Below are 15,309 nucleotides of genomic sequence, written 5' to 3'. Positions count from 1 at the left end.
CTCCCGGCGCTTGTTCGACACCAGCGAGAGCCTTGTGGGGCTCCGGTCCACCCGAGCCCACATCGACCGCACCATCGCCGAGATGGACTCGGCCTCCGGGCAGGTACTGACAGCGAGCAGCGCTGAGGGCGCTCGGTGTGTTCAGCCTGGAGGAAAGGAGGGGAGAGCGCAGTGTGCATCTTCCTCGTGAGGGGAGGAGGAGGGACGGCAGCGATCTCTGCTCTCTGTGATCAGGGACAGGACCCGTAGGAATCACGGAATCAGAATATCCTGAAGGGGACAAGGACCATCCAGTCCAACCCCTGACCTGCACAGACCTCCCAACAGCCCCACCCTGGGCATCCCTGGCAGCGCTGTCCAAACGCTCCTGGAGCTCTGGCAGCCTCGGGGCCGTGCCCATTCCCTGGGGAGCCTGGGCAGTGCCCAGCACCCTCTGGGGGAAGAACCTTTCCCTGCTCTCCAGTCTAATGGTGTGTCAGGGAAGGTTTAGGATATATGTACATATATGCGAACTCAGGGTCTGTATTTACCTGAAGGTTGGTTGGGAACCCCTCGATGAACTACCACTCCTCCCTGGGTTGTAGCACTGCAGCCAAAACAACTTCCTGGGCCTGAGATGCTCCATCACGAGAGGGTTGAATTGGGGTGTGTTTTGGTGCTGCTTGGGCTTGGGCAAAGTTTATTGTCAAAATATATCAAAAATGGCTTTTGGAACAGCCCCTAAAAATGACCATCTCACACCTATAGTTTGGGGGAAAGGAGGAAACCAGAGCCATGACACTGACCCAAAATCGCACTAATTCACGCAGGTAACAACGGTGCTGATAGAGCTGTTGGCCTGCCACTCTTCCTGCCCAACATTAATGTAGTTTCTTTCATCTTTAATGCACTAATGTCATTAAAAGAGTCAAATTGTTGGGGCAGAAAGGGGTGGGAAGGAGGCAAACAGCACAAGGGCTGGCAGTGTCATTTTGGTTCCTAGAACAGCTCTAACCTTTTCACCTTCCCTGTGTGTGTTACTGCCAAGCTCTCCCAAAGTCAGTACTTTCCCATGACAATCACTTTTCAGATGAGGCTGGAGCTGTTTCGTCGACCTCCTTCAAGACCTGATAGCTTGAAGTGAAGGGGAAAACTCACATAAAAATTTTAAAAGCTTAAAAACTATGTTCTAAGGTACACAGACAAACAGCCCCTTTGAAAGAAACCTTACCTGAGATCCAAGCCACACTCCCAGCCTACAGATGAATTCCTGTTTATTGAAATGAACTGACACTCACAGGAGGTAGAAAGAGGCGGTGAGGAGGAGATGCTGATGTCCTACAGACAGAAACCAGTAACATATTCCTTTCCTTGGGATGTACATCCCTAATTTGTGATCGCTCCTTGCCTTCTGCCAGCCCCCACAGGATTTCACCTTCCTCCAGCACCTCGTCCTGTGGGGCACTTCCCTCAGCTCCTCTCTGATCACTTGGTGATTTCCACAAACTCACAGGAAGATATATTATTTTTGGGACTATAACCATCACATTTGGTTACAATTGTCCACTGTGTTAAAATTTTTAACTGGTGAGATGGACAGGCAGCAAGGTCTCCTAAATTATGTTGTTGCCTAGAGCATAGTAAGCAGGGATGTTAGATTATGTACACACTGAGCTAAAAATAGGGGAAAATTAGTAACAGATTTAGTCTGACATAAGGACAGTGTAGATTTGAGTTAGTCTTGAAGCCAGAAACCCAAAATGTGCAGTTTTAACAGTGGAAGAGAGCTGAAACTGGGTCAGCTGAGCACAATTTAATAGTGATCTAAAAAGCCCAGGCACCGAAGCTCCCTTAAAAAAACCCCACCCAACCAACCAAAAAAACACCAAACCAACCAAAACACCCCCGGTCTGCTTCAGGAAGTTCTCTGCCTCGTGCTCCAAGGCAGATAAATTGTTTAAGGCCTTTCGTATTCAGAATATGAACACAAACCAGGGAAATTGCCCCACAGATATTCCCACAGTGAGGATGATACATCACCAGGAATTAGAGCCTGGAGAACCCCTCTTGCTGCAAAGCAGATCAGCTGAATTGGAAGGGAACTCATAAGAGAAACAGTTTATGTAAAAATAAGCTATTTTTATTTCTTTCCCAGATACTGGCCAATTCTCAGACATTGCTAGATGTCCTGAAGGAGGAAATGGGGGATCTTGGTAGAGCCATTGAGCCACAAAGCACTTCATTAGGACAAAGAGTACGTCAACAAAAGCATTGCTGAACTTGTTCTTCAGCCTGGAAAGTCCTGTTGGCCAGGGAGAGCTGCTGTTGTGGTACAAGGATGCCACATTTAATAAAAGCCTTTGTCTCGCAGAAGTAAATTTTCCTTTCAGACGTGCTTTGGTATTAGTCAGAGATCCACTAAAGCTGATCCTCAAGTGCTACAAATCAGGGTAAGCATTTACAAAAAAAACCCCCTTCATTCTGAGCACAGTGATCCTGAAGCACATCCCAGGAGGTGACTGACCAGCTGATGCTCCTGCCCTCAGGACAGCACTCACCCTGCTCTGCCTGGAGGGAGCTCGAGTACCTGGGCAGGGATTAGAGCACAAAGCTGGGAAGTGCAAAGGAGTGCTCAGTGAGGTGTGAATCACAGCTCCAAGGTGGAGCAGGATCACTGGGGGAACGGGCAGAGAGTCAGCAGCACACTCTGCACCCCTACACCCCCAAGCTGTCCTGCCCACAAGGCTGCAGGCACAGAATTAACTCACAGGAGTACCAGAGCAGTGTTGGAGCTGCAGGACAGTGTTGGCTTTAGCATTCTTCATGGATCCATAGTAGAACTAAGCCAGGACTAGTTGAGACACCTTGTCCCTAACTTGAGTTGAAAGCAGCTTTGCTTTCCCACCTGCAGTTTTGCTAGAAACAGAGCTGCCTTAAACTGACCTGGGCTTTTCCACAGGGAAAGATGCTCACTGGGACCTTTTCTGCTAGAAAAGCTGTGCTGAAAACTCACCCCTTAAATCTAGCAGTCACCAGCAGTCTCACATTTTCCCTCATTCTACTCCAGTCTCAGCACCTTATCGTGAAGTATTGCATTAATGGGAGAAGCCTTAACACATGGAATTCCGTGGTCCTTGTGCCATGTCCCAGGCAGATGCACTGCAGACACATCCTGCTCCTGGCAAGTCACACAGGCAGCAGATCTCAAATTAGCTTGGAATGGTCAAGGAAGTGCCAAGTGTTTCTTTGTGGCCCCCCAGCCAACATCTAACAAACTACTGAGTAGCTCATCTTTTTTCTTTGTGTGTTTTTTTCCATTATTTTTCCAAAAGTATTTAGGCACCCAGGGCAGGAGGGAACAGCTACAAGTAGGTAATGTCCTAACATTTAATCCTGTGTTTTTCAGCACAACGACCTTCCCCTGCTGCTACAACACGCACCAAACCAAGTGCAAGGTATGCAGAGCATTTTCAGTTCACAGACCAACGTCACTTGAGCAGACATTCAGCATCTATATGTAATAGACAAACCAAAACCCATCAAATTTAATCAAAGATACCAGCCTGTTTCTTTGGATCACGCCCCACACCAGGCAACCACTCACTCCATAAAGCCCAAAGAGGCTGGATCTGTTCCCATCACATCTCTTTTAATCCCAAAGTACAAATCACATTAGCAGCACTGCTCCATCTGTTCCAGAGTGCAATTTTGACCCTGAGTTTACAGTAGTAGAAAACTTGAATGGAAGATTCTAGCAGATTCCTTTGCATATTGGCTGCATTAAACAATTACAATAGAACTATAAAAATCCTAGAAAAAACAAAAAAAAACCACATTCCTTGTTCAAGTTCTGCAGAAGAAAGGAGTGAAACTGCCCTCCTGTGCTTTGATTAGAGGGGCAGAGCGAGCATGGCTTGAAGGAAGCAACCAAGGGAGATAAATCAGATCTGGAACAAAGCAACAAGAAGAACTGGCAAACTGGAGCACAACCAGCAATTCCCAGAGACTGGATGCCAGAATTTGGAAGGACAGACCAGAGCTATGGCCAATGTTTGGGAATCTTCAAGAAGCTCAAGACAGTCTGGACACTTCTCTACTGATTGGTGCAAAAATAACACCTCAAGCTAAAGGCATTCATTGCTCTTCCCATCCCTCCCTCAGGGTGTTCAGTGAATTCCACAAGCACAGAACTGGCACATGAATTCCACGTTTCAGTGACACCAGAGCCAGAAACATGCCAAGGACAAACCATGAACCTTCAGTGGTTTTCCAGACTGACACCCAATGTGTCAAATCACACCCAATGTGTCAAACTGCCCAGTGCTCCAACTCCAGAGCCATCCTCCACTGGGGAGAAGGGTTACAAAAGCTGTCCAGACCCTGCACAGTGCCTAGACTCAGATAAGCACTGAGAAAAATCAACATCCATCCCGGGATTCCAGATGTCCTTCCCACACTTGCCTAACCAGCAGCTGATCTTGAACAAGGAATATGCAAGGCCACAGGCAGAATAAATCATACGCCTTGAAAGCAGTAATTCGGTCCCAAAATCCAGTGCAAATATTCTCCGAGGATGCCTGAGAGCATCTGGTCCGCCCTTGGCAGCAGGATCCGGGGACAGCTGCGGTGTGGGGCGGTTTCGGTGGCGGTTCCCGGCCCAGCAGCTGCTGCTGCAGCACCATGGAGCAGCCTCAGAAATAGAGCGCGGGCTCGCTGCTGAAATCCGAGAGGCCGCCCTTCTCCGCCGGGGTGAGCTGTGGGCAGAGCACAGGAACCCAGAGCACAGTCAGAGCCGGGCCAAAGGAGCACCCTCACCCTTGGATGGCACCTTGCCCGGGCTAACCGGGTGTGTTTAGTTAGTCCCCCCCTCCAAACGTGCCTTGGAGTACCATAAAGTCCTGCAATAGTTTGGGTTGGAAGGGGCCTTAAAACCCATCTTGTTCTACCCCCCTGCCATGGGACACCTTCCACTATCCCAGGTTGCTTGCTCCAAGCCCTGTCCAAGCTGGCCTTGGACATTTCCAGGGATCCAGGGGCAGCCACCCTGTGCCAAGGATTCACCACCATCGCAGGGAACAATTTCTTCCCAATATCTAATCTAAATCTCTTCTCTTTTAGTTTAAAAACATATCCCTTTGTCCTACTACCTGCCCATGTTAAAAAAAAAAACAACAAACAAAAACCAAAAAAATTAATCTCCCTCTTTTTCATAAGCCCCTGGAAGGGGCTCTGAGCTCTCCCTGGAGCCTTCTCCAGGTGAACACCCCCAGCTCTCCCAGCCTGGTTCCAGAGCAGAGGGGCTCCAGCACTCGGAGCATCTCCATGGCCTCCTCTGGACTTGTTCCAACAGATCCACATCTTTCCTGTGCTGAGCACAGAGTATGCCACCTGCCTTGAGTCTCCTTCACACAGCCGGGGAGGGGCAGGTGTATTAGTGGCAGTGGGACAGTGTGTTGGTCCCTTTGGGAGCAGTGACACAGCTCCTGGGTAGGAACACAAGCACAGGTGTGCAGGGAAAGGCACATCCCATCCTATCCCATCAACTACCCAGGACAACCCCCACCCCAAAAGGGAGCACAAGACTTGCTTATTTATAGCCTTACCATGACTTGGTTCCCATGGGAATCAGCTTCCTTTGAGAGGGGTCCCTCTGCAGCAGGACCCTCATACTTCTGCTCCTGCCACTCGCTGAACTTCACGGAGTGCTTTGGGGTGTAGCTGGATAAATCTGCTGAAAGGAGAAAGATGAGATAAATATTCCTGACCACCCCAGAAATAAGTGGGACCAGGATCCCAGCAGGGACAGCCTGGAAACTGCCCATCTGCAGCTCCCTGTTCGCCTCCATTTGGAGCTTCCCCCCACGTGGAGCCCCTTAAGGGTCTGTAGGAAACATGGACAGTGTCAGACACTACCAGAAACCCCACAGTGCCAACACAGCACCTCACTCACCTGAGTTAGGTGTACTGGGATGCAAAGTGCTGTTTGGGCGTGGAACATAAAAGGTACGAGGTTTTTCCTCCTCTGTTTCGGAAACGTGTCCTTCCTCTTCCTCATCCTCTTCTGCCAGGGAGCTCTCTGAGGGGTACTCAAACATCGTCTGCAAACTTGTCTCGTTGAAAGAGATCTTCATCTGGACAACAGCCAAGGAGAATTATCAGAGAGAAGCACAGGAACCCGCTGATCCCCACACTGGCTCTGGCACAGGCCACTGCACATGCCAGGGCTGCCCCTGACGTGTCCTTCCTCTTCCTCATCCTCTTCTGCCAGGGAGCTCTCTGAGGGGTACTCAAACATCGTCTGCAAACTTGTCTCGTTGAAAGAGATCTTCATCTGGACAACAGCCAAGGAGAATTATCAGAGAGAAGCACAGGAACCCGCTGATCCCCACACTGGCTCTGGCACAGGCCACTGCACATGCCAGGGCTGCCCCTGCTTTGCAGCAGCCACTGCAGATCCTCCCATCCCTCCCCAAGTGCCTTGGTGGATCTCTTGCCACACTGAGGGAAACCCCAAAGGCAGAGCCAAATGGATGGGATGGAGGCAGGAAGCTCCAGGGGTCTGGAGTACCTCTGGCTTTGTGCCCTCTGCCATCCCCTCACACTGATGCCCAGTAGCCAGGAGGAGCTGCCACCACATCTCTCATGGGAGAGACAAGCAGGGAAACATCCACATGTTGGAAACATGACATTGCTAATTCCTGGCAACTCCTTTGTGTGTCCGAGCTCCAGAAAACAGAAACATCCATGATCAGGACTCCAGTCTTGGAAGGACATTCTAGCGAAGAGCTATTTAAACTACATAAAACAGGGCTTTAAAGCAGAAATGAGAAGAAGGAAGCAGCTAAAGGAGAGATGGTAACAGCTGGTAGCAGACAAGGAAAATACTGGACAAGGGGGAGGCCTTAAAGGTTCTGGTTTGAAATCAGTTGTATGTAGTATTGTCACTAATGGCCTTTCCACGGTCACTGGGAGACTGAGAAATGAAAGTGACTCAAACATGACTTCATTAAGGGCAAACCAAAATTTTATGGTCACGAAGAAAACTGGAGAGCAAAAACACTAGAAATGGAATGGTGTTTAAGAGCAACCCTTGCACTAAGAGAAGTTCATCACCTGTGAATAACTGGGGAAGAAAATTTGGGATTGGCTATAGGACCGTAATCATTAGGATGCCGCTTAAATAAACCAGGAATAAAACAAGGCAGTTCTGCTGAAAATAGGGATTGCCTGGCTCTCTCCTCCCTGTAACACCCAGCAGGTGGTGGAAGTACCTCCAGATGTGCTGTTCCAAGCTGAAAAGCTGAGGGCAGGGTTTGTTCCCCTGCAGCCCTGCCTGCCCTAATCATTATCTACCGTTGTGCTCCAGGGATCTGGTTACACATCACCTCAACTGGTGCAGAGGAGATTCACTGGCAAAAACTTCACACCGGCAAAGTGAAGGTGGAGAAAAAGCATAACAGCCCTTTGTAAGTACTCCAGAAAACAACCACCAAGGAGCACAGAACTGCTGATGCCAGCACACAGCAGACAAATGAGGAGGAGAAGCTTGCCAGGAGTAAGTTCATGCCAGAAGTAGGGAAGTATTTAGCCAACACAGATCAAGGTTCAGGAGCAGCTGTCTAAAAGGGTGTTGTGATCCCTTTACTTCTAAACACAATTAAAATTCAGCTAATAGGGTTATAAACAGAATGGAAAGGACATGGCAGCTTGTGACAGGTGGCAGGAGCCGGATGGTTCTGATCTCTCCAGATGCCATGTAATGACTGGCCAGGAGCAAGTGCAGCACATTTATCCTGTATTTTCATCATACAGAAAATCCCCCACAGGCTGGGAAGTGGCATCTGGCCCCAAGCAGCCCTCCAGCACCATGGTGCTGCCCAGGTGCACCCATTCCCTGTCACAGCAGTGGTGGGAGCACCGGAGTGACGCTTTTGGGGGCTGCCAAAGTCACGCCCAGATGTCCCCAAGGGCCAGAGCAGCCAGCAGGTCACTGTGCCACCTGTGCTGATCACAGACAGGAGCTCTGGAGGGATCGGAGCAGGGCAGGGAGTATTTCACCACTGCTTTTCAGCAAAGCAGTGAGGAGAGCTTAGCTCAAATCTGGGTAACAGGGAACAGCTGCAGCTCCTCCACACTGCAAACCCACAGCCGGAGCTCTGTGCTGCTCTGCCCCAGGGCAGGATGGACCTTGGACACAGGCTGGCTCCCTTCCCCTGCTCCTCCCAGGAGAAGGCAGGATGGAAGCTGCCTTTCCCCATTCCCTGTCCCAGCCCTGGCCAGAGCCACTCTGAGTCTCCCCAGATGACACACGGGGAGAAGAGTGATTCTATTTCAGACAAAAGGGGTTGGAATAAAATGGTGCTGAAGCTTCGAGCATCCCAGTTGCTGCTCCCTGAATTTCCCATCCCTGCTGCTGACCTAGATGCTCCCTGATCCGAGCCAGGCTGTCACTGCTCACAATGTGGTGTCTGTCCTGTGGGGATGAGCCACGCTGCCAGGCACGAAGGCCACGAGGGTGGAGGTGCCCAGGACTCCTGGAAGCTCAGGAGCTATCCCAGAAGCAGAAACTGCACACAGGCCACTTACCAGTGCTGCCAGTGGCACTGAAGGGCAAGGAGGACTCGGCTAAACATGGAAAACAAAGGAGACAGGAGAGATATGCCTTGGGGTTTAGTTAAGCTTGGGAGATGGAACTAAATGTTCCTGTTTACTGCTGTCTGGAGGAAATCTCTAAGAAAAATTACTTTGAGTCCAGCTTGGACCAAAGGTGCATGCAGTCCTAGAGGAGAAAACAGCCTCAGCAGGGAGCAAAACCGAAGAGCAGAATGGAGCAGAAACAGCCTGGAGACACCCACATCCCACACAGAGCCCAGAGGCAACACCAACAGCCCAAACTCAACAGCTCCCAGAGCCAATTCAAGCAGGTGGCCATGCTGGAGCCCTTCACACAGAGCAACCAGTCAGCCCCTGGCACCCAGGGCACAGCTGGGGCCAAGTTAGCCTGCAAGGCTCACACAGGAACTTGTGCTCAGGGGCACCACGGCACGAGTTCCCTCAAACCACACTGACCTGCCCTAGGGCAGATCCCACCCCCTGCTCCCAGAGCCTGCAGCAGGCAGAGTCCCACGGCTGCTGAATAAAGCCCCGGGCACACCCAGGCAGAGCAAACACGAGGCACAAGCAGGCACTGGCACAGGAGGGGCCTTGGGGCACTCAGTCAGCCCTGCCCGTGGGGAGAGAGCCCCAAACCCCAAAATCTGCTGTGGCAGCACCTGAGCTCCCTTCTCTGCGTATGACATGGTTTCAGGGAAGCACAAAGCAGCTCTGCTTGACCCAACAGTACAGGGAGGGAAAGAATTCAGGCAAAACCAGGGGGACACATGGGGCAGAGAAATGCTCTGAGCAGCTACAGAGCACAAGTGAGCGCTGTGTGTGAGGAACACAGGCAGCTTCAGTCCCAGGAACCAGCGAAAAAGGAAAACCAAGAGCCCAGTCATGGCACAGACAACAGGTTTGCACAGCCAGCAGTGCCTTGCCAGACCACAGAGACTTTTATGGGAACACAAAAGGCAACAGGGGCCATTTCTTTAGAAGAAAAGCTTGTCCCAGCAGAGCCAAGCTCCCTGGAGCCCAGCCAGAGGCCTCTGCTCAGCCCTGCTTCCCCTGTTTCTGCCCCAGCAGCAGCTGCCAGTTGTGGCAAGGAAGAATTTTGCACCCTTCAGCTGTGGATGTTTGCAGGGATTTGTCACTCTTTGCTCAGCTGGAGGCTTCACCCACAGCTGTGTCACAAACCCTGCGTCCAACCCAAACCCATACATACATACAAATACTCTGCCCAGCAATCGGACACATTGGAAAGAGTAAAGCAGGCTTTTCAGGGAATATTGTGCTGTTCAACTGATAGGTTCTTGTTGCCATAGCAAAAATCATTTATTTATTTGCTAGGATTTGAACAGTAATGAGTAATAGAATATCCAGGAAAGAGAAGCCAGGGCAAACATTGCCCAAAAAAGCATAAATCTGAGCAGTCATGCAGAGCTCACTTAGAAAAGGGAAGTCAACTTTGTTTCAGGCTGTCAGGACTCAGGCTGCATCCAGACCAGCCACCAAAGAGCCCCCACATAAAGAGATTTATTAAAAACAAAAAGAACCAATTTATAGAACCCAACTTACAACATAAGCAGTGACAGTCAGCAGCCACCTCACCTCCAAAAAGGAGGTGGGAAAGTCTGCAAGGCAGTTCTAATGAGAGAGCAAGACCCGATGGCTTCTCACACACGAGGGACCCTCTCTGGAAGTCTCCGGGGGTTAATCTGCATCCTCAGCTTTAGAAGCAATCTCCTTACTTTGGCTTTTCTCCACCCATTATCACATTTGCTGCTCGGCTGATGAGCCAGAGCCAAAGTACGGTGTTTACACCTTTTAAACTGAAACCTCTTTGGCAATCCAAATCCTCACCTTGTAACAGTCAGGAAAAAAATAATTGTTCTAGGCATTAAAGGAATAAAATCATCCTGTAACTATATTCCAGCAGGGAGAGTCTGAGTCAGCATTTGATCCCCATCACAGCAGCCAGAACAGGGGGGGCTGAGAAGGACTGAGCCCATCTTCCTTCCCTATGAGTGGTTCCCATCTCCCAAACCCGGGACTCCTGCAGGAGTTGCCATCCCTGCTCTGTCCTTGGAGGAGCAGGATGGGATGGCAAGTGGTGAAGCACAAGCAGGGCTCCATCCCTGCCCTGCTGCCATCCCACAGCACCTCCAGCACGTCCCAACCCACCAAGTGCCTCACCAGATCCAAACAACTGAGCAGCACCAGGGATCAAGACCTGTTCTCTTCAGGTACTAATTTTCCTCTAATCATCCTCTGTCCTCAATAATTCCCAAAAAACAGGGACTGCACTGACTCCCCAGGACATGCTGGGGCTGCCAGGTGCTGCTGGGTGTGATGTAAAGCAGCTTTTCACACCTGGTCCATCACAGGATCACAGAATAAGCTGAGCTGGAAGGGACCCACAAGGATCACCAGTCCCTGACCCTGCCCAGCCCCCCCAACAGCCCCACCCTGGGCATCCCTGGCAGCGCTGTCCAAACGCTCCTGGAGCTCTGGCAGCCTCGGGGCCGTGCCCATTCCCTGGGGAGCCTGGGCAGTGCCCAGCACCCTCTGGGGTAGAACCTTTCCTTGATCTCAGCCTAAGCCTGCCCTGGCCCAGCTCCAGCTGTTCCCTGGGTGCTGTCCCTGGTCACCACAGACAAGAGATCAGGTCTGCCCCTCTTCTTCCCCTCACAAGGAAGTTGCCTCCTCTCTCAGCAGCACAGAAGGGTTTGGCTGGTATCTGCAGGAAGGGTGGACAATCCAGCATGAACACAAAGCAAGGGTCAACATCTCTGAGAGATGAAGCACACACAAAACGAGTGTTCTGAAGAACCTTGTGCTCCTGTGCCACCTCACACTGAGGCACATTTGCTGCTGCACTGGTTGTCTAAAGATTGGGTCAAGGAGATGAAAGCACAAGACATCACACCTGATAGCTGAAACTACAGCAAGTTGGGAGTGTCAGCCAGCCTATGCACACAGAGCATCCCAGGGAGGGCTGCAAGCAGCCCCCAAGCTGGGCAGAAAAAAAGCTGCTCCAGCTCCAAACCCATGGGGTTGGTGGATGGAGGCTCAGACCTGTATAAAGAGGAGGGTCTAACACAGAACACCTCCCAGCTGCCATGGAGTGAGAGGGAAGCTCTCTGCACGGAAATAACTGTGACTGGAAACAGGGTAGAAGCAGAAATGTTATGGTGCACGAAGACCCCCAAAGATTTACCCTACTCTTCCCATCTGACCAGTCCCACAGAGCAGCACATTTAGTAAAAGGAAAAGCAGTTCATAAACTCCAAACCTCTGCAGGGACCTTCAGTTTTCCCACAGCAGCCTGCAGCCAATGATCTAGACAGTTCCCATGAAAAGAAACTTTTAGATAAAGGATTTTTGGGAAAATGAGCCATTTTCTTGGAGTTAGCAATGAGCTTGACTATGTGTCTATGCTTGTCCTGAAAACATGGTCATGTGTCAGCCCAAATTGTTGAATAACAGACAAAAACTATGTGGGCAGCCGGGAATAGTACCCTGGGGACTGCAGCAGCACCAGCACATCACCAAGGCATTTGCTATCATTGAGAAGATAAGGAGCTTTTGTGCCTCCAAAGCCTTTCCTTGACACAGAAAGAAAGAGTTTTCCCCTGACAAGTATTCCTAGGAACAGAGGGGACTTGAGGCTTGGTTCCTATATGGGATTAACCCTGTACTGCTATGGCTGATGCATTCTCAGTATGCCCAGAAAACTGCAGATGGCACTTCTGAAATGTACTTTTCTGTCATTCTGTACAAAAAGACGAATTTTGGGGAACTGGAATTGGCTGTGACACCACAGAATCACTTGGTCATGCTTTTCCAAAAATGTTTCCTGAGTGTGACACTGACTTTTGCTCAACCATTAACTGCACCTCAGTGAGTTACTGAGTAGAGCTAAGAGCACTAAAGATTTACAGCCGGAGCGCATCAGGGAAGCCCTGTGTGGCTGGCAAAGGAGACGTTTCCTCCAGGATCACATCCCAGCTCCCAAGCCACAAGGCAAAACAAGAAAGTCTCCATTTACAAGGCAACCCACAAAGCCAGCTCTGTGTAATCAATATGCTGAAGCACATGGCAGATAGGAGCAATGCATGGAGATTCGAAATATTAAACTCCTTGTGCAAGACACAGGGAAGGTTCAAATTCCTGATGAGAGGTGACAGGGTAGGGACAGCCCCGAGAGTGTGTGGGGCAAGTGGCTTGGTTAACTCTTCCCTTCACTGTGCTGGACAAGGGGAGATTCCAGTGTCCACACAAGCACAGCTGGAGCCCCAGTGTGCCAGGGCACAGAGCAGCCATTCACTCTGGAAGCCCTTTATTCCTCCTCACATCTGCAGGCAGAGGGGCCAGAGCCTTCCACAGCTTAACAAGCAATTCAAAAATTACTTACTCGGCCCCTAAGAACTGGACAAATCTCCCTACTTGTACAAAACAAACCTCATCTGAATACACAAAGGGAGCAGGATAAATAAGGTACAATTAGTGTCAAGACTTGGTGTCCTCATAAAAACCACATAGAGCTCCCCAAGAGCAGAGGATTTCACAGGCAGCTCCGAGCAGCCCATTTGTAGCTACAAGGTGCAGCGCTGGGAGCTGCCACCTACAAACATTTCTGTGCAACCCAGACTGCCCAGAGCAGCTCAAACAAATACCTGGGTTTGGTGCTGGAATGGGACCCATGGAGCATCATTCCATGGGAAATAGAGAGAGGCTGGGAACAGAATTACTTCCCACCCTGTCGAGGAGCTCATTCCAGACTTCACGATGAAAAGGCTCCCATGATGTGAGCAGTATCACCCACATGACTGAGTTCATGTCTTTCTTGCCCTTTTTCTCTCTTTTAACATGCAAAAGGAACTTCCTTGATGAGAAGCAAGCGCAGCAGGTTCACCAGGAGCCTCAGGGATGTGCCCTCGGAGCTGCATTTTCACCAGCTGCAAGCAACACAACTTCCCTATGCACACAAGTGTTTTGTCTGAGATATTTCCTACATTCCTTGCCATACCCACAAAGCAGCAGCTCCATCCTGCCAAGTTCCCAAGATCATCCAAAGGGCACTTCTCGGAAAACATCAGCACCAAGTTCCTCCAGCCCAGATTTTCCCAGGATGTTTGTGAAGTCGCTCTGTGTGATACAGACACTTCATGTGACTCTTCCTACACAGACTGGCAAACAGGGACATCCTCCCAGCCCCACAGACCACTGCAGTCACTGGTTGTAAACAGGCTTTAAATTCACGTTTCATTTGGGAGGGGGGTGAGCACAACCCCTGAGGTGAAGGAGATGCTGCTGCAGCAGCTCTTACCCAGATTTCCTTTACTGCCACTCCACCCAAAACCTAAGTACTTTCATTTTCCCTACTGTTCCCCACACACAACACAGACCAGCAGGGCTCCTCCTGCCCCAGCAACCCCAGTGTCCTTCCTCTGCTCTTCTCAGAACACCATGACCACCTACTGGAAAAACCAGAGTGGGAAGGAAAACCCAAACCCAAGACAAACTGAATCCCTGAGATGGAGGGAAATGATAAACCATCTCCAATCTGGTCCACAGATTAAGGAAACTGATTAAGAAAACGTTAACTGTAATCCTCGTGATTAGAGTTCAGAGCACAAAGTACCTCAAATCTCCTCACAAGCTCTGGGGCAGGCTGAGCCCTGGGCATGTCCTAACCAGCTTCAAAGCCAGGCTCAGCTCTTATTTGCGTAAGAGTTTCTATTTTAGCCCTTCTGTCCCATTCCCTGCAGTGCTGACAGCAGTAGGCAGGACATGGGGGGGAAGAGAACCAGAGGATTTTGGGACCAGCTCAGACTGTCACTGCAGCACAAGAAGAAGCATGGGAGCAGTGAGGCCATGGAGAGCCTCAGTCACAGAAAGTTTCCCACTACAGAGATGAGATAAATCTGACTCCTCTGCTCTGCCAGGGTTTCATACAACCAAGTCCCAGCACTTCAAGGTGCTGGCAGGCAGTGGGGAAACAAAAAACCAGCCACTGCCCCACAGACAGCCTCAGGGGCAGCTTGTGAAGTGGTTTAAAAGCTGTAACTGCAGCAAATTCTGATTTCTAGTTTTCAGCCATCAGCATCACAGAAAAGAAATCAGTGGAACTAGCAAAAGGCAGGGAAATGGCCCTGTCTGGGTGAAAGAGCCTGCTGCCATCTGACAGCTAATGGAGATCATCTCCGCAGGGCAGGCACGCAATTCATCATCCAAGACACTTATTTCCTGAATATGACTTATCACTGCTGACCTCATCTCCAAAAAATGCAATACATCCATGTCAGATACTGCCACGGCCCCTCCTTAAAGGTGGCAGATGAATCTGCCCCAGCAGAGCACAGCCAGAGACAGAAAACAGAACAGGAACACACAGTTCTCCAAGAGCTAAAGAACACAAATCTCTGCCCTGACCCCTCCAAAACACAGAGATGACATCATCAAAGGAATTTTTGCTGAGATTTTTTCTTCTACCACCAGATTAATTTACTTGTGTTATGGTTAATTTACTTGTGTTATACATTGCAAAAGAAATACTTCAGGCAGCCACCAGTATTTAGACTCCACACTGTGCAGACTTGCTCCAAACAGGTCTGGGCAACAGCTGGAAGTGTTGATCCCTGCCAACATCCCAAACCTACACCTGGTTCTCACAGGAGACCATCTCCAGCAGAACTGAACAGATGGAAAACTACAGAGCAAGAAGTTCAG

General features: G+C 50.1%; 2 protein-coding genes across 2 annotated transcripts in view; both read right to left on the bottom strand.

The window, feature by feature from the left end:
- Positions 1–75, bottom strand: part of ANAPC2 (anaphase promoting complex subunit 2) — a 10,034-nt gene extending 9,959 nt beyond the window's left edge. The window contains exon 1 of the mRNA XM_017740283.1: positions 22–75. Within this exon, the coding sequence (XP_017595772.1) occupies positions 22–75 (54 nt within the window). The remainder of the gene's footprint in view (positions 1–21) is intronic.
- A 2,022-nt stretch (positions 76–2,097) lies between these two features.
- TPRN (taperin) overlaps positions 2,098–15,309 on the bottom strand; it is a gene marked incomplete at its 5' end in the record, with an annotated part of 18,515 nt that continues 5,303 nt past the window's right edge. The window contains 4 exons of the mRNA XM_017740282.1: positions 2,098–4,733; positions 5,583–5,710; positions 5,930–6,029; positions 6,215–6,310. Coding sequence (XP_017595771.1) covers positions 4,671–4,733; positions 5,583–5,710; positions 5,930–6,029; positions 6,215–6,310 — 387 coding nt within the window. The remainder of the gene's footprint in view (positions 4,734–5,582; positions 5,711–5,929; positions 6,030–6,214; positions 6,311–15,309) is intronic.

The sequence above is a fragment of the Corvus brachyrhynchos genome, unplaced genomic scaffold, assembly GCF_000691975.1.
Source record: "Corvus brachyrhynchos isolate BGI_N302 unplaced genomic scaffold, ASM69197v1 scaffold305, whole genome shotgun sequence".
Taxonomy (NCBI): domain Eukaryota; kingdom Metazoa; phylum Chordata; class Aves; order Passeriformes; family Corvidae; genus Corvus; species Corvus brachyrhynchos.
Note: the sequence above shows the minus strand (reverse complement) of the source record. Positions and strands in the feature narration are given on the sequence as shown.